Genomic DNA, 19,730 nt, shown 5'->3' with positions numbered 1-19,730 from the left:
TATAACTATGTTTTTGGGAGTTACTAAATACAATCGCAAGTTGACGTTGTGTTTGGTGTAATAACTACAACCAACTCGGTACGACAACAGTAAGTAGCATGCTAACGTTACCGATAACAACAATAGCCTAACGTTACCTCCCGACCACACTGTTCAACAATTATGTTGATTATCTGCATGAACTAAGGAATCCGCAACTTTTCAAGACAAGATGTTCATAGTGTTTTAGTAAGTTAGTCATCGTTTACAGTCACTACATGAAAACAAGCAAGCTATCGAAACGGACAGCATTAGATTATACCCGGCTTTATTATGGTTATAAACTGTGGACAAATAGAGCCCCAATGAACACCACATAACAACAAATCAACTCAAAGTAAAAGTCGGTAAGATAATAAATATGTATATATGTAATATATGACTTACAAATCCAGTAGCATCAAGGCTAGGTCGCCATCAGTCTTCAAACCCGTTTCTTCTTTCAGCTCGCGCCACTATCCGTGTCCGGGCTCGTGTTCTATCACTTTCTCTTTTTCTTTTCTTCGCCTCCTCAGACAATACTTTCTTGGCTTTTTTAGCTGGCATGGCCATGGCCTTGGTTTACGAAAAATCCAAGTAGCTGCTGGCTCAATCCACCGACAAATAAACACATGTCGATGCTATAAAGCAGGTCGCACTAGACGCCTTTACATCAGATAGGTTCCTACCTGCTCTGAGAAGTTACACAGTGCGGTTTCTGCCGGCACGACCCCCCTCAGGCTGCAGAGACGTCACCATTCATCCTATTAACCATTTTTCTACCACTTAACTGAGTTTAGAAACATTATTTTAAGGTCGAAAACGACCTAGTGTTGCTTTAAACACAGTAACTTTTGCTGTGTGAGCAGCAAATTGACTTTGCAACTTAAGCAGTTCCTTGTGTTGTCTGGTTTGCTCCTCCTGAGCCTCCAGTGCATGTTTTTTTTTTGTTTTGTTTTTTTGTTTTGTTTTTTGAGGCCATAGCAAGAAGACCAGCCCCTTCAGCCTCTGCCTTAAGGCATGCAGAGGATGTCGATGACATTAAAGACCTATTGCTGGAGTGGCCAGCTGATGAGAATGTCTTACCACCAACATTAAATGCTGTACCATTATCATCAACCACAGGTGTGTTTGTCGCAGCAATGCTATTGATCACAGCACCATCATCAACTTCATCACAATCATCATGTTAAAGTTGCTCCCTGGTGTTATGCAACCACCCTTTCATTTTTTTGTATTATTTCTTATGGTTTTAGACCATTTATTTTGTCATGTCCCTTCAGTGTATCATCAAACTCCATTATTTCCACACTCATTTTAAAAAAAATTACATGGACTTGTTGGGACCCACAGATGACCCGTTCATTGTGGATTTCAAAATGGACTTTGAACTGAACTCAGTGTCCCAGAATTCCCCATTGTTCACACCTAGGTGCAAAATTCAGCTTTGAGCTACTATTGGTCAGGGTGACAGACCCCCCTCTGATCAGATAGTCAAAACTCCAGTGCCTCTCTTATCCTCAAGCCTCTCTTATCCTCAAGGGCTCCTCAGGACTTTTAACTCTGGTTGATGTAATGCACATGTGTTCAATCTATGTGTTTGTTCACTGTTTGCTGTTATTGTGATCTCAGGTCAGGTTATTGGTAGTTTGCTTTGCTACGCTGTTAATTTGACGTTAGTTGAATTATGCTTCACACAGACTCAGGGTCTTTGCATGCAACTAACCATCTTCTATAACCTGGCATCGCGTCACACACACACACACACACACACACACACACACACACACACACACACACACACACACACACACACAGACACACACACATTCCTTGAGTCTGAAGCATATCACACCCACATGTGATCAGTGACCGCCATTGTTTCTTTGTGCTGCCAGAGACACACACACACACACACACACACACACACCTGTATGTGTGTTAATTAGTGTGTTTTCATCTTTGTGTAAATAAAAGACTTTTCAACCTTCAAGCTGTCTATTTAATATTGTACAAGAGTGAATGTTGCCAACCTCTACTCTGTCAAGAACTCCAAAATCCTTCAACCATTACCAGCTGTTATGGTAATATTGTTTGTAGTTATTAAGTTAATTATTAATCAGAGTTACAAACAGTTTAGTACCTTTTCTGACACTGATTTGGTGAATTGGCTGTCTTTTCCCTTCTTCAGGGATGGTGCCCCGAGGTGATCTAATGTAAATTTGATCTTATTAGTAATCATAATTAATAATTATCCCTAAAAATCGTTAATTGCTATTGATAGCCAAATTTAACCCAAAACTCCCTATTACTGTTGCATGAAGCACTACATTATGATGCCTCGTGTGATGTGAGCACAACAGACTGCACCTTAGACACAAACTGTCTCTGTTAGTGTGAAGAGTTTCTTTATCCTGGAATTCCATTCCCTTAGAGTTGATATGTTTTCTTGGAGTGCTCTTGTTTACCTTTGATTGACTGATGCAATACTTTCCACATGACTCATTTTGATATTGACTTAGCGAAGCTGCCAAAGTCTTAATTTAGAATTGTAGCAAGATTTACCTATATCCTGTTATGATAAGGCCAATCTCTTCCGCAGCTTGTAACAATTCTAAAATAGTCCTGATCTTTCGGTTATTTTCACTTATTGGTGTTCAACTGGAGAAGATTAGGTGATTCATTGTCTCAGAATAACGTAATTCATCCACTGAAGCTGAGTTTTACAACATAATGTAGTGCCAATCGAACAACAACAAAGGGTTGTGGGAACTAATTTCGAGTAAAACATGTGGTGTTGCAGAAACTGAGGTCTGCAATGTCATTGAAGTATTACATTTGGAAGTATACCACTAGTACATTGATATTAGTGTACTTACTACATACAGTAGGGAAATATACTTGAACTGTACTGAAGTTTACTTGATAAAACAAACTGGAACTTCTTTTTTGTAAGATATGGTGTAAAAACAAATCAACAACATACATGAAATGGACCATATGTAGACAGACAGACCTTTAGACATCCAGGATGGCCCGAAAACAACTTTATTATGTAATGCTCTGTCCTTGTCTCCCTGGGATTCCTTCATGGACCCTCTGTGGTCCCCTAAAGGATGTGACAAGAAAAGTAATTGGAATGTGAATGCTGAGTCAGAACACAATCTGGTATGAGCCAAACCCAGGACCAGATTCAGGGAAAATCTCAAAATCAATTTCACCTCACCTCTTCCTGTTTTTGTTGGGTTCAATTCATTTATAAACCATTATCTACGGCAGCTCTCCAATTTTCAGTCAAGTGTAACATGCTAACTAGGCTTTCCACGGGGCAAATAAAGCTGTGCGTAACAAAGTGTACCGGAGTCCCTTTGCATTTTTACGCACGGGCCGAAAAACAGTATTCTTTTTGTATGATTGTTTGCTCTTAACATGATGCCCACAAGTAAAAACAGCCAGCACATGGACGAGCAGCACCTTACAGAGGTGCTTGAACACAACGGCCAGCAGGTGTCACCATTGCACCACATTTCCAATCACAGGCTGTGAGGGGAGAAGATACTGTTGTACAGATCGCTCCACCCAGAATATCCAGGCTTTAGGACTTTGAGCGTTATGAGTTTCTCGGGAAGTAGAAAGTGAAACGCTGAAAGGCTCCAGTGGCCACCGGAGCAGCTGCTTTTATCAGTAAGGAAAGTGAAGTTAGTGCAACGACTGTTTCCAGAAAAAGTCTATCTTGATCAATTCCTGTAAAATGATTCATATTGAGCTCTCTGTTCCCATTTAATAAACTAAACGAGCTGAAACAGCAAACTGATATATCATGTGACGTGTTCTCACCAATCACACCCTCACAATAAACTCCACCAGGAAGTAAAAAGCACCTGACATGTCAGAATATCCTTTCAACATTTTGCTGCATATGACACCAACACTTAGCATCTTGTGATCTTGAAAGCTTTCTAGATCATTGAGGCTGATAGCACGCTCATGTTTTAGCCTGTCATAGATACAAGTTGTGTTTAAATTAGCGGTTAAACTGTGTTTTGCTCAATGGCCAGTTCATATCCAGCTGTATCCGAGCTTGTTGCGGAGGCTCGGCGTATGTATGCGCAAGTGTTCGGTGAAGAGGCTCCTCGGACGGCGGTGTGTGCTCCAGGAAGAGTCAACCTGATAGGGGAGCACACCGACTACAACCAGGGATATGTGCTGCCAATGGTAACATTATGACTGGTTACTCGGTGGCAAGCGGCTGCCGATGTGATTTGGGTGAAATGAGGCATTGTTGGCATTGTCCCACCAAATGTCATTCAAAAATATGGCTCTAACATTCCCTTGCTTTTAGAGGACACTGAGACACTGGACACGGAAGTCTTGGCCTCTTCGAAAAAAATTAAGGAGTCTCTCTACTGTTCGGCATGCATTAGTTATTAAAAATTACAACTTTTATCACTCACCAGCCTATTCATTAATCTTACAGTAAGAACAGTGTTGTAGTTCAGTATGTCAAGATTTTATCTTCTGTTTGGTGGTTCAACGTGCATGTCAAATTTAACAGAAGAGCAGAACCAAGGATAGGAACGTGGATTATAAATAGTTCCGTATACCAGTAATAAGAATGAACCTCTATACTTCCTGAATTCTATGGGGTTTTTTTTTTCATCTAGGCAAGAGTACAAGGTAACCACTGAATGGGTTTGTTTGTGTTTGGTGAGCCAGGCGCTGCCCCTGGTGACTGTGGTGGTAGGGAGTCAAACCTCTGGCCAGGATGTCACCGTGGTAACAGCAACTAAGGATGCTGATGAGCCTAGGAGGGTGGACTTCAGCCTGCCTGGTGATGGATCACCTCTGTCTCCGGGGTCACCCAGCTGGGCAAACTATGTGAAGGGTGTTATACAGCATTACAGGGGTAAACAATAACTGTAAACCACTATAAAAATATTATCTGGCATTAATCTTAACTAGATATTATATATATATATTTTTTTTTTTATAGATTTTTTTCATTCTACAAGTCATGTAGTGAATCTTCTCCTGTAACAGTGTATGAGAACAGATGTAAAGCATAAAATTGTTGATCTCACAAATGTTCTATTATCCTGCCTTGTTTGGACACCACAGGATATTTATTCAATATTTATTTAATGTTTACTCTGCTTGTGTCTGGTGTGCTTCAGCTTCTCCAGTCCCAGGTTTCAGGGCGGTGATTGCCAGCAGTGTCCCCCTGGGAGGAGGTCTGTCCAGCTCTGCCTCTTTGGAGGTGGCTGTCTACACATTCCTGCAGCAACTCAGGCCAGGTCAGAATCTGATTACAGGGACTTCAATGTGTACATAAGTGTGACTCTGCTACTCGGTAAGTGCAATCCAGAAGGACTAACCCTAACCCCTAACCTGCACTGACCAGTGCCTTGCCTCTGTCTCCCACAAAAACTATGTTGTTGTTGGTCAACATAGGGCGAGACTCTGAGTATATTCCTACTTCCCCTAACCCCTAACCCTAACCCTCATTTTCATATATAAGAAATAGATCATTTCCATCTATTTTCAAGGAAAGATTAAAATTTCTACACATCATCAAACGTATTGGTGTTAAACTGACATGGACATTCTGCTGCAGCTAATGCTCAAAATGCAATAAACTCCAACAAACCTTTTAAAATGATATAAACCATATGGTAGAGCTGAGCAATATATTGATATTATATCATCAATATATATAAAATAAAATAAAAAAGTAATGTCAAAATCTTCTATTAAATTCACGGGGCATGCAAAATTATATAGCTGTGTTCCAAACACTTTTCTAGTCATGAATTTTTAAAGTTTGATCCTCTGAGCTAAATTTCAGGGTTTTTTTTATTCTTTGTATATGTATTCTCAGCCTCACAAACTTCTTATTTTTCAATGGATTGGGTTGAAATTTGTCCTGAACATCCAAGAAACCCTAAGGATAACAGTTGCTGCAGAATGGTTGCAAAAATCAAATTGATAATAAAAAATAATCTTTACTCGACCAAAGAATCATAATTTATTTTCAAAAATTAATATCTCCACTAGTTTTCACCTTCTTACAAACAAATTCCAATTCTGTATATTATTACTATAGTTCTATCACATCTAGAAGTTATTGGTCATCTGTAAAAAATGTAGTGCCACAGATGTTGCTAAATATAGCTTCAGAGCTGAAAAACACACTTTTGACTGTGGATTTGAGCAATGAAGGATTAGTATAATTCCCTTTAAATGTATTTATGTGAAAGTCTTAATATTTATTGCATGTGTATAAAAAAAAATCCAAGATGTTTTATTAAAATAGCAAATTTTTCATACTTTCCACTGGCTGTTATGTCACATTCAGTGGTTTAATTTCAAAGATAGATATTTGTACTGTGTTCACCAATTTGCACAGCTCATAACTGCTTGGTTTGTTGTGTACTAGATGATGTTATTTAGTTTTCTTTGGACAAAATATTAATTGTTTTTTCATCTCATTGTCCAAATATTTTGTGAAAGTACCAACAGTCATCCCTACAATATTGTCACAATGTCGATGTCAAGCTATTTGGTAAAAAATTGTGTGATATTTAATTTCGTCACCCAGTCCTAACATTTATCACATCAACATATATCATGTATCGCAATATAGCCTTAAAATCTTACGATGTGATTTTACGACAATATCCCCCAGCCCTACCCAGTGGTTGATTTTCAGGTATATGACGATATAACCGTTTTACATATTTGTCTATTTCCACAGATGATGGAGACAAAGTATCCAAAGCAGTAGCCTGTCAGCAGGCAGAACACACTCATGCTGGTGTACCCTGTGGCATTATGGATCAGTTCGTGTCTGTGCTTGGCAGGGAAGGACATGCTTTGCTCATCGACTGCAGGTGACATCCAGTTAGAGTAGATCAATTCAAGAGTCTTTGGTACCATAGTGATGATGCTTCCTTCTCTTCTTTGTAACACCTGGCGTGTTCTAGGAAAATGTTTTCAAAGACAGTGGACATTCTGTTTATTAACATGCACTTATCAGTCATGTACTTTATTTTGTGGTTTGACTCAGGTCCCTGGAGGCCACCCCTGTCCCTCTGGCTGATCCAGGCCTGGTCATTCTCATCACCAACTCCAATGTGAAACACTCTCTGACTGGCAGTGAGTACCCCAGGAGACGTAGACAATGCGAGGAGGCTGCCTCTATCCTCGGAAAGGAGAGTCTCAGAGATGCTACCATGAAGGACCTGGAGGGTGTGAAGTATATTTTGTATTCATCTCTTCTGATCTATTCTGTCCCACTCTGTCTTATTTTATCATCTCCTACCCTGCTCTGTCCTGTGTTAGCTTGCTGTCCAGATGTAGTCATTCTGTTCCAGTGATCTAGTGCTGTCCTTTTTCTTTCCCTCAAAATAAAGTTCAACAATTTTCGAAATACAGTATATTTATTTGCTTTTCCAAGAGCTAGATGAGAATGTCAGTGTCAGTCTCATATCTGTGTGTTAAGTACAGAAATGGAGTCAGGACATGTTTAGCCTAGCTTAGCATAAAGACTGGAAGCAGAGGGAATTAGCTAGCCTGACTCTGTCCAAAGTTTAAAAACATGCCTAACAACACTTTTGAACCAAAAACATATTGTTATTTTAAGCTACAGTCAGAACTTCCCCTTTAACCTCTAGGCCATGGAGTCATTTCTAGGTATATTTTAAGCTTGTCATTTGTGCTAAAAGCTGAATAGCTAAGTAGCTGCAAAGCTTGTAAAGTGGCCAGAATAAATGTATTTGTTAAAAAAAAAAGAAGCAAAATCACAAAAACATTTTGACAGTGTCAGGTCTACAACATCCTGTGTTTATTCAGATTGGACCTGTTTGCCTTTCCCCTCTATATTACCATAGTGGCTTGTTAAAACACCACATGGTTCACACAGATTTGAAGAGTCTCCTTAATTTGTCTTTAAAAATTGGGGAAAACACAAATGACATCTTGATGGGAAGCAGCAGTGATGTTTGAGAGACACAATTGCTTGTTTACTTATTGTATCTTATCACATCCTGTTGATATTTTTCTATAAAGTAGTTGCAGAACAGAGCCACAGAAATCTGCTTAAAATTTGCTGAAGAATTAAATTGAAACATAATCTGTTGCACAGTCTGTTGCACAGACCTTTGTTGTCTCTATGTAAACACGCTGGTGCTCAACGGTCATTGTCCGAGAGTAGCTGTGCAACACCGACATCGAGCTTCTGGCCGTCTCCCTCCGCCCTTTCTATCTTCCCAGAGAATTCCCACAGCTCTTTCTCATCCTGGTTTACATTCACCCCAGAGCAAATGCATCCACAGCAATAGAGCACGTAAAGGAAACGATACACAGACTTGAACTCATATCCCCAGACTTCAACCACTGTGAAGCTGACAAGTCACTGAAAGGATATCAGCAATATGTCACCTGCACCACCCGCCTGGGGAAGACTCTGGATAAATGTTCCAATGGATCCATTCCAGATGCATACAGATCCATTTCTCTTCCCCCTCTTGGCTTTGCTGACCACAACACCATCCTGCTGGCACCAGCCTACACCCCAGTCATAAGGAGGACAGAGAAGGTTATTAAAAACATCAAGCAGTGGACCAACGACAGCGTTGCAACTCTGCAGGGATGCTTCGAATCCACAGACTGGGATAACCTTCTCGCCCCCTCCAGCAACATCAATGAGCAAGTGGACACGGTGTCTTCCTACATCTCTTTCTGTGTGGATAACATCATTCCTACCAAAAAGGTTGCAATCTTCCCAAACAATAAACCCTGGATAACCAAAGAACTAAAGGAAATCCTCAATAAAAAGAAGAGAATATTCTTCACTGGCACCGAATCTGAAAAAAAGGAGGTTAACAGAGAGGTGAAGCGTGCCATAAAAAATGCCAAGCTGAAGTACAAGGACAAAATGGAGGAAAAATTCACTCAAGGGAGCCTCCGCTCAGCTTGGCAGGGAATCAAAAACATGGCTGCTGTGAACACTGCTCCCACCACCCACAGGACCATCCAGGTGGCCAGCAGGAGCCCAGCTTCCCTCCCCAACGACCTCAACTCCTTTTTTTCCAGATTTGAGACAGACAACATCACCCAGATAGAAGATATTATCTCCTCCCTCACACCTGCAGAAGCTAAACTCTCCTTCAACATGGAGGAGGTGGTGAGAGCCCTCAGGAGGACCAAGGAGAACACAGCACCTGGCCAAGACAACATCAGCGGCCATGTCCTGCGGTGCTGTGCAGAGCAGCTGGGGGTGTGTTTCAGCTACTGTTTCAACGATCTATGGACAGCGGCACCGTTCCCCAGCTATGGAAGCACTCCACAGTGGTCCCCATCCCCAAGAAGAGCTCAGTCAAGGCTCTGAACGACCTGAGGCCTGTGGCTCTCACCTCACTCGTGATGAAGGCTATGGAGAGGGTCATCAAGAACCACATCATCAAGGTCACTGACCCACTGATGGACCCTCTCCAGTTCGTGTATCACGCAGGCAGAGGGGTTGATGATGCTAAAATATACATCATGGACACTGTACATAAGCACCTGGAACACCCCAACACCACAGCCAGACTCCTGTTTGCAGACTTCTACTCTGCATTCAACACCCTACAGCCACACATCCTGGCAAGAAACTCTTCACCCGCTTCCACCTGGACGACCAGCTGATCCTGTGGATTACAGACTTTCTGACTAACAGGTCACAGAGAGTGCTGGTCAATAACACCTTCTCTGGCCTCTCCTTCACCTCTACTGGCTCCCTTCAGGGCTGCGTCCTCTCTCCTCTGCTCTTCATCCTCTACACTGATGACTGCAGGTCCACCCATCCAGACTGTCATCTGGTCAAGTATGCTGATGCTGGCTCCGCTGCCCGGGCTGCAGGACACAGAGGAGGAGAACAAGCTTTGCTCCCAGAGCTGTTCAACTCCTCAACTCCAAACCATCCCCCTATCCCTTTAATGACTCCAAAAGAGTCATTATATCTACTTAATGCAGTTTAAATTCAATGTTTTGATTTTCCTCAAAAGGAAGACACACATTATTTAATGAGCAAAGCCGATCTTTACTGTGAAAAATAAAAAACAAAAATAAATTTAATTCCAGGGGCTTTAACATCCGATACTATTTCAGTCCATTGGAGGCTGACTTGGTGTGTTGTTTTGACTTTCCCTATCATTTCAGAGGCAAGGGACAGACTGGATGATGTAACCTGTCGAAGAGCTCGTCATGTGATCGAGGAGATAGAGAGAACTGTGCAGGCTGCTGAGGCCCTGAAGAGAGGAGCCTACAAAGAGTTTGGCAAGCTCATGGTGGAGAGCCACAACTCCCTGAGGTACAGTTAAAGCAGCTGTAGCACATCTGGGAAACGCTTTATTTTGTAATAAACATTAATTAATAGGAAATAAGGCCTTTGTAGGTACATATAAGATGTGTATCAATATTAAAAAGACTTTACAAGTATTGATAATAGCATCATAAACAGGTTTATTGTTAGATTATATGACATTCATAAGCACCTATAAAAAATGTATTAACTTGTTGTTTATAGATGACTCAAATGTCAAAGGTGCGATATGAAAGAATTGGCCACCTGTCTTATTCTTACTCAAAGCAAACAGGGGGCAGCATGTCACCAGAGCAACTACTAACTGCTGCTAACTGTAGCTGCCATTAGCCATTTAGCTCAGTTAGCCGTGCAGCTAGTGGTCCATACTGGGAGCTCGGGGGGCCAGGGGAGTGTTGGTGTTTACTTTGCTAGCACAGGATATTTGGACAGAGACAGGACAGGGCTAGTTAGTCAACCAAAATTCTTACACATTGCACCTTTTAATAAAAGCCATATACATTTCTTATAATTGTTTTTATCACAGCATTACAAACACATTTATTGAGCCTAACTAACCTACCTATTAGGTAAGTGTTTTACCTTTAATACGTTTTTTTGTTGTGTTGTTAAAATTAATGCATACATTTATTAGCAGTTAAGTATCCACTTGTTAACAGTTAAAAATGCTTTTCGCTGCTACTGGATGTAAAGTGATTTATGCTTTATTTAGGTTAATATATTCTTTATAATATAGTCCTATTAACACATAATAATTTTAATAAGTATCTTATGATGACTCATAGGGGACTTACCTTAGTACAAGGGCCTAAAGAAACCCATGTGTTTAACCTTGTCAGTGTTTAAGACAGAAAGAAGCAGCTGTTTGATGACTTGATGTCCCTGTGTCAGAGACCTGTATGAGGTGAGCTGCAGGGAGCTGGATGAGCTGGTGTCTGCAGCCATGGAGGTGGATGGGGTGTTTGGCAGCCGGATGACGGGTGGAGGATTCGGCGGATGCACAGTGACTCTGCTGCAGGCCAATGCCATCGACAGGACTATACTCCACATACAGGTTAAAACACATACACACACCATTTATACACACATGCGTTAGAAAGCCTACTGTACTACAAAAGTAAGTAAAGTGATGTAACTCTGTGAACTTGCCAGACTGTTCTACTCGTTCTAAAGTTGCCTCTACCCACTTACTTATTATATCCACATTACTGATGATTATTTATGAAAAATCTCACTGTGTTAATATTGTGTCAGGTAACAATAGTCTCCCTACAATTTCGATATCCATGTATTTGGTAAAAAATATTGTGATATTTGATTTTGTCACCTAGTACTAGAAGTGATTTTGTGCTTATAAAAGCACAACACAATAGAGGTGGCTTTTGCTTGATCAGCAGCTCATCTGTATATCTGTACCTACCAGCTTTGCATGTACAGATTCAATCTGATTGATGATAATCCTGATAATTTACATCCAGTACACTAGTGCTGGGCAACATGGCCCGTTGGCACATCCACAAGTGAAGTCACATCCACAGCACTTGATATTGTTACATTAACTTACCTTTTTATGAATGCCTGCTTGTTCTTGTAGTTTACCTCAGCTGTTTCTTGCTTTTTGTAGTCTTTTCAGTGGATTGTAGATGAATTTAGTGTACACGTTTGTTCCTTCCAGGAACATCAGACAGCATTAATGACGAGAACATGATTGAATATAAGATGTTTCATATTAATGGCAGTGAAAACAGCAGACATTTTGGGTGGCAGAAAAAACAGTTTTGCACAGTTTTTTTTTTGAGAAATTGGTTCAGACTGCTAAAAACATCTCCGGGTTATACATCCTCTCCTCTCATCCATCCTTTATGACCTGGAATATTACACCTGACAGTCATCAGATGTTTAAGGTTTGTAATTTTAAAGCTGCTAAAACAAACTTTCACTTTGATTTTGCGATTTTTGTGTATGCTCAACACACTAGCTTTTATCCTCCTTAGACCTCTGTTTCTTTCTTTCTACCACTCTCATTTGAAATTATTTCTAATATAATTTACATAAGACGATTGTTTTTGTTGTTTTTGTTGTTGTAGGAGTAGCAGCAGTAGTCTAATAATACAGTGATAGCAGGTGCAACAAACTTTTCAGTTTTTAGGATTCTTTTTTCTGCATTCCGAAGGGTATTTGAAAGGAAAAGTGTCTGAGAACATTGTTCATTTGTTCACTGGGGGAAAAAAGCACTTTTCAGTGCTCTGGCTGTCACTTTAAGGGGGGCATTTCAGACAAATTGCCCAGCCCAGTCCCCGTGTCTTGCTCAGACAGCTCCAGTGTGTGTGTGTGTGTGTGTGTGTGTGTGTGTGTGTGTGTGTGTGTGTGTGTGTGTGTGTGTGTGTGTGTGTGTGTGTGTGTGTGTGTGAGAGAGATCAGGGGGTATGAGCTGAGAATAAAAGCGAGCTTCGTGGAGACGGAGCCAGAAGTGTCCAGTTATTAGCATGCTGGTCTGGTTACTGTGGCCCTGCTGCCTTTCTGCTTTCACACAGTCAGATTGAAGGCCTGCTGTTGGCTGACACCATTTAGAATCCTGCAGGAGATACATCAACACAGATGTAAACTTAACCACAGATAAAGACGGCAAACACCTGCATTTGTAAGGATGACACGTTTGCTTTGAAGCCACAGTTAAAGGGAAAAGAGCAGCAGCCTTTTATAGGCTCGAAACTCCGGTTTTATAAATCTTCAGCTTTGGAAGCAGACTTGGCAGATTTCCTCGCATCTTTCCTAACTTGGCCGTATCCTGGCTACTACTGTGGCTTGCTAACTGTCAAAGGAAACAAGTCTTTCTCGGAAACAAAAGAAACACTTGAAACTTCCACATCCCTCAGACCTCAGCATTCCTCACCAGAGCAGAAGGACCCTCGTCCTCACAACAACAACATCACAGAAGGATCAGAGAAATCACTGCTTCAACTCCAAGATGCTGAACCTCAACTCACCGGATGACAACAGCAACAGGAACTCGCTCCAGGACCCGGTGTCACTGAACGTTGGTGGAGAAGTTTACACTACAACGCTGGACACTCTGACACGCTGCCGGGACTCCATGCTAGGTGCTATGTTCACTGGACAAATCCCTGTGCTTAGAGATAACAGAGGAAATGTTTTCATAGACCGTGACGGTAAAGTGTTCAGGTACATCCTGAATTACCTGCGCTCCAGCTCCCTGGACCTGCCCGATGGCTTTTCAGAGCTGGCACTGCTGCGGAGGGAGGCTGATTTCTTCCAGATACACCCCCTGCTGGAGGAGATTCGCCACTATGAGACATCAGTGCCTCTCAGCCTCAGAGGAGGGCCGCTGGGAGCCATGATTATGGTGAATGTTGATTGCAAGGTACGTTTCGTAAAATTTGACAAACCTCATGCAAGAGCTTGTAGTGTCATACAACACAGGGTTGCATAATGACATGACAGTTTGTAATTCCTTCATGCTACACAAACATAGGACATACAGTATATACAGTTATTTATATACAGTACCAGTCAAAAGTTTGGACACACCCTCTCATTCAATGTTTTTTCTTCATTTTTATTATTTTCTACATTGTAGATCAATACTGAAGACATCCAAACTATGAAGGAACACATATGGAATTATGTAGTGATCAAAAAAGTGTTAAACAAACCAGAAAATGATTTATATTTTATATTCTTCGAAGTAGCCACCTTTTGCTTTGATGATAGCTTTGCACACTCTTGGCGTTCTCTCAATCAGATTCATGAGGTAGACACCTGGAATGGTTTTCCAACAGTCTTGAAGGACTTCCCAGAGGTGCTGAGCACTTGTTGGCTGCCTTTCCTACACTCGGCGGTCCAACTCATCCCAAACCATCTCAATTGGGTTTAGGTCGGGTGATTGTGGAGGACAGGTCATCTGACGCAGCACTCCATCACTCTCCTTCTTGGTCAGATAGCCATTACAAAGCCTGGAGGTGTGTTTGGGGTCATTGTCCAGTTGAAAAACAAATGATGGTCCCACTAAGCGCAAACCAGATGGGATGGCATGTTGCTGCAGAATGCTGTGGTAGCCATGCTGGTTAAGTGTGCCTTGAATTTTGAATAAATCACTGACAGTGTCATCAGCAAAGCACCCCCACACCATCACACCTCCTCCTCCATGCTTCAAGGTGCTTCACAAAAATCTCATATTTGGACTCATTAGACCAAAGTACAGATTTCCACTGTTTGTAATGTCCATTCCTTGTGTTTCTGACCCAGGCACCTCTCTTCTTCTTGTTGTTCTTCCTCAGTAGTGGCTTCTTTGCAGCAATTCGACCATGAAGGCCTGATTCACGCAGTCTGAACAGTTGATGTTGAGATGTGTCTGCTACTTGAACTCTGTGAAGAATATATGTGGGCTCTAATCTGAGGTGCTGTTAATTTGTTGTTTCTGAGTCTGGTAACTCAAATGAACTCATCCTCTGCAGCAGAGGTAACTCTTGGTCTTCCTGGGTGGTCCTCATGAGAGCCAGTATCATCATGTGTTTTTATGACTGCACTTGAGGACACATTCAAAGTTCTTGATATTTTCCGGATTGACTGACCTTCATGTCTTAAAGTAATGATGGACTGTCGTTTCTCTGTACTTAGCTGAGTGGTTCTTGCCATGATATGGATTAGAACACAACACAACTGATGGTCTCAAACACATAAAGAAGGCTAGAAATTCCACAGATTAACTCTTGACAAGGCACACTTGATAGTTGAAAACCATTCCAGGTGACTACCTCATGAATCTGATAGAGAGAATACCACAAGTGTGCAAAGCTGTCATCAAAGCAAAAGGTGTCTACTTTGAAGAATATAAAATATAAATCATATTCTGGTTTGTTTAACACTTTTTTGTTTTCTACATAATTCCATGTGTTCTTTCTTAGTTTGGATGTCTTCAGTATTGATCTACAATGTAGAAAATAATACAAATAAAGAAAAACCATGAATGAGAAGGTGTGTCCAAACAGTTGACTGGTACTGTACATAAACACGTATACACCCAGGAAGTATACGTTCCTGTTGTGTATTTTTAAAATTTTTGTTGGAGGATTATAAACAGCAATAATAATAATAGCAATAATAATAACTAGAATGGCACTAAGGAGAGTGCATACCTCCGCCAAGGTCCAACAGTCCTCTATTGTACTCACTCATGGATAACAGCCACTAAAATACAATTTTTTTTCATAAATTTCCATGCATTATTCCCTGAGCAATTAATAAAAATGTTGAAAAACATTTTATTCAACTTGCTTGCCGCAGTAGTTGGTGGTACTGGTGCTACACAGTGGTCCGGCAAACACTAGTCACTTTTCACTTATGTGAAAGTAAGGAGAGTTGACCGACAACACAATGGTGAAGGCTTTGTTGTCAAAGTAAAAAGCAAAATCGCCTATAAGTGGCAATATTTTGGATTTAAACACACCTGCAGCTCATCATCTAACAGCTCTATTTTGTTCAATACAAACCCACAAACTGAATAAAACCTCTCCCTGACATAATTCAAACTGACCCCCTGTCCAAAAATGACCATTGTTTTGCTCTTTAGACACATTTTACAGTGCTAAACTCACTGAACACATTGTATCTCCTGTTACTGGCCTACTTCAAAATGAAAGTCAACTCGTATTTTGCTAGTTAAATGCTTTTAATGTGAAGCTGCAGCTGTAGGAAATGTCTGGTGTGCAGTAAATTAAAACAGTGCTCAACAGGTAGTAAGCGTCTTGTAAAAAGCCTGGTGTACTGGGTAACACCGGTGTTGTCGAAAGCTATTGGATCGGTGGTGAACTTCCCTTCCTGGATCCATATCCAGAAATGCACCAAAAGTTGATGGTGTCTATTCTGGGCTGATTCCCATCCTCCACCCAAGTTTTGTGGAAATCCACAGAGTAGTTAGTCAACATAATTTCTGCCAATAGGGGTCTCTCAATTAAAACAAATGTAGTGTCTGCTGTTTTACCCAGAAGTTTTAGCAGCGGACGACCAAATGAAATGCATTGTTTCCTTGAATAAAATTACTTCACTCAGACATCAGAGTGCTATTAATCTTCTAATCTGTCTCTTGGTAAGAAAGTCAATAAGAGCATTTCTTAAAATGTTGCATTTATCGTTTGACATCCTTTGACCTAAATTCAAATTTTGATTAGCTTTCAATGGAGAGTTCTAAAACCATCAAGAATGCTAACCTTTTGAGCTAATGTTTAGCATGTACACAAATGATGTTTGTGTGACTCAGTCTGCACATTCAGAGACATGGAAAGACAGGTTCTTTGTTTGTGTACACTCTGCAGAATGTGTAGTCAGCATGCTCTGCAATCTCATTCCAGGTTCGCGTTCTGCACTTTAACCTACGCCATGGGCCAGAAAACTATGAACTTCGCACATGCTCTGTGCGAGCCTTCACAGTCGATCTCTTTTGTACCTGGAGAGCCTTCCTGACTCTGCTTTGTGAGCGCTTCTCCTACAGAACATCCCAGGGTCTCACCAGCCCCCATCCATGCAACCCCAGGCAGAACAGGCTGAAACTAGAGTGGGTGCCGAGGCCTGATGAACTCCCCCAGGACCAGTACGACAAGCAGCGCTACCGGGGGCTTACTATCTCTAACCCTGACGTCCCACAGTCAGTTGACATCATGAACATGCACTGGAGTCCCTGTGAAATCACAGACATCCAGGGGTTTGTGGAGGAGCTGCTGAAGGTGTCTCTGGCTGAAGGATTTAAGGTTGATCTGGTGACTCCAGACCCAGCGGAAATTCTGAACTGCACCTCACTTCGGCTTGTCAAGTGCTGAGCTCTAGGAAAACAGACGTGAAGTCAAAGCATAAGAACACACCAAGTTAATGAACTGTGGATGGTTCTCTCTAGTCACAACTTAACCAGTTATTCTTAGGACTTGTTTAATTAAATCTTTTATGAGTTAGGGTTAGGGCTAACTTTGCAATATGGAAATCTAAAGGATACAGATTATGACTAGGAGGTAATTGAAAAGATGTTTTGTCTTTGGTCTCTATGCCTGTTCTCTGTCCTAGAGTTTACCAAAATAGTAAATAATAGACAGTTTAAAAAAACAAAGAATTACAAATGCTGACACGTCATATTGTGAATATTTACATATAACATTTAGATGCAACTTAGCCCTTTTCAGACATGCAATGTAAAACAATACTGGCTTCATCTATCAGTGAAACTGCTGACTTTGGGGTTTTCAAACATTGATGTCTGCTATGGAAATACTCTGTTTTTACTGTGTACTTACGTAGTCTTGTATAGTCAGACCTATGCATCTCCACAGCGCTGTGTCAGTAAAGGAGAAAAGTCTGGCCCACAAATTGGTCTTTAAACCAATCACAATTGTCTTTGGCGGTGCCTAACCCAGGATGCAGTGACAGTGATCCTGCAAAATAGTGTTGGGGGAAATTTGGTTTGCATGTGGGGAGGTGAGCCCTGGAATTAAAATGGCAAAATCCCTGCAAAAGCTGCTAGCTTGTTTACGTTCATGCCATTGGTGAACAAGTTAGTGTTAAAGTAAGTTGCCAGGTTCAGCGTGTAGGTTTTCTAGCTTGGAGGGTGTTGTTGTTGGTTCACATAGCGATGGGGGTTGTGAAAACAGTATACATTGATAGCGGAAGGAAGGCGGAAATAGGCAACCATTGACAGGCTTTATACCTACAGTCTAAATCCAGTAAGTCAGACTAGTACTTACCTTACCTGTCCCACTTTGTCCTACCCTGATATTTCTACCCTAACCAATTGCAATCCTCCTGCCTAAACCTAAAAAAAAAGATCATCCTTCATCATTATTTTTATATTTTTTCGGTGAAAATGAAATGCAAAAATGGGTGAGCTAACTCATATTGCAATAGCAGTATCTGCCAAAATAATGGTAATATGAATGTTTTTGCATATCATGCAGCTCTACCAGAGACCATAAAATGTTGTCATAGTGACATTTAGGCTCTCATTTTATTACTTAACACACAAAGTAAAGTTTTTTGCTGGGTTTCTTTGTGGCTGGCATGGAATGAAAGATAAAAATGTAGTTAGACTGAGCTAATAATTGGAGTTTTTCCTTCCTCTTTTTTTGCCAACACGTAAAAAAATGTGCCTAAACATTAAATATGCTTATTCCTTATATGTTTCATGATTAATTTAACTGACTGCATTTCCTTGTGGGAGGGCTATATCCGTTTGCCCTTTGACTGACTCACAGGGGGAGTCAGATGAGTTATGGACGGAGTGCATAATTTTAGTCTGGAGGAAGCTGTAGTAAGGGAAGTTGAGAGGAGGAAAAGTTGTGTCTCTGCTGAGAAAGAAAGGTGTCTAGTTGCAAAAACACACCCGGGGGTCCTTTCCTCTTCCTGGCTCTCTGAACTTCCTTCCTCGGTCTGTAAGATTGAATGGTTCAGCAGTCCTCCAAGTAGACAGTCTGGTTTATCATTAGTCGCATCACGCACAAGGGACATCAGTATGCTCAGATGCGACTATAATGCTTACATCTCTGATTTACTGTTATGTACATTACTGGTTGAAGGTTACTGTGGTTCAAAGTACTCATTGCGTGTGTGTTTGTCTATTTTTCCTCAACAGCAGCGATACAGTGGAACTGCAAATTTCTATGTCACGACTCCTTCAGAGGGAGCTCAGGCTCTCAGTCTGTCCTGACCTTTGTCATCACATCTGCTATATGAGCACAGCTGATTCATTCCTCTTTAAAGGCTTTACTATTTGATTTTTGATTTTTTTTTTACTTTCACTATTAACAATAAAATGATATGCTGTTATGCAGACTGGAGCTGATTGAGAAGCATTTTGCTAATGATGGGGAAAGTGCCTTCACAGTATGCACTGCTTTCTGATAACATTTCTTTTTATTTGATTTTTCTTTGTCTCAGTAATTCAGTGCTTTAGCATCCAGATAACTTGTAGCAGCTGTTAATTATGACATAAATATACTGTACTGTAAATATAGGCTAAATTGTTTTTTTTCCACATGACTTTCATTGAATAAACCATGTTGTTTGGAAAATGTGAGTATTTGGGAATCGATGAATAAACAGATAACTATCACCTACTCTGCGTCTTTATATAGTTTTTTTTAGCCTCTTCTAGAACATTGTGATGGTTTTAGAGCACATTAGTCTACGTTAAGTGCTTTTATCAACTTTATTTTCAGCAGCAACTGGCAGCTTATTTCCGCAGGGAATAAAGCTCTAATTAACCCACTGTACACCACCTGCACAACAGACAGACACAGTTAGCCACTAGCTAGTGGACATAGTAAAGCGTTTAGCAGCTAAAGAGGAGCTG

At 40.9% G+C, this 19,730-nt stretch overlaps 1 protein-coding gene across 1 annotated transcript; it reads left to right on the top strand.

Annotated features, from left to right (window-relative positions):
• Positions 1-3,904: 3,904 nt before the first annotated feature.
• On the top strand, positions 3,905-19,494 carry galk1 (galactokinase 1). Its single transcript, XM_084342262.1, has 8 exons — positions 3,905-4,233; positions 4,735-4,924; positions 5,193-5,312; positions 6,773-6,908; positions 7,085-7,266; positions 10,219-10,369; positions 11,273-11,435; positions 19,011-19,494. The coding sequence occupies exons 1-8, from the start codon at positions 4,069-4,071 to the stop codon at positions 19,083-19,085; spliced, it is 1,182 nt and encodes a 393-aa protein (XP_084198388.1). The 5' UTR covers positions 3,905-4,068; the 3' UTR covers positions 19,086-19,494.
• The last annotated feature ends 236 nt before the right edge of the window (positions 19,495-19,730 follow it).

The sequence above is a fragment of the Pagrus pagrus genome (assembly GCF_965226575.1).
Source record: "Pagrus pagrus genome assembly, chromosome: 21".
In the NCBI taxonomy this organism is placed as follows: Eukaryota; Metazoa; Chordata; class Actinopteri; order Spariformes; family Sparidae; genus Pagrus; species Pagrus pagrus.
This window is presented reverse-complemented; position numbering and strand designations above follow the sequence as displayed.

What these genes read in the sequence shown, in the direction of transcription:
- galk1 (XM_084342262.1), top strand. Translation starts at nt 4,069, where the DNA reads ATGGCCAGTTCATATCCAGCTGTATCCGAGCTTGTTGCGGAGGCTCGG. An exon ending in AGGGATATGTGCTGCCAATG is followed by an intron (nt 4,234 to 4,734) that starts GTAACATTATGA and finishes TTGGTGAGCCAG; the next exon opens with GCGCTGCCCCTGGTGACTGT. An exon ending in TACCATGAAGGACCTGGAGG is followed by an intron (nt 7,267 to 10,218) that starts GTGTGAAGTATA and finishes CTATCATTTCAG; the next exon opens with AGGCAAGGGACAGACTGGAT.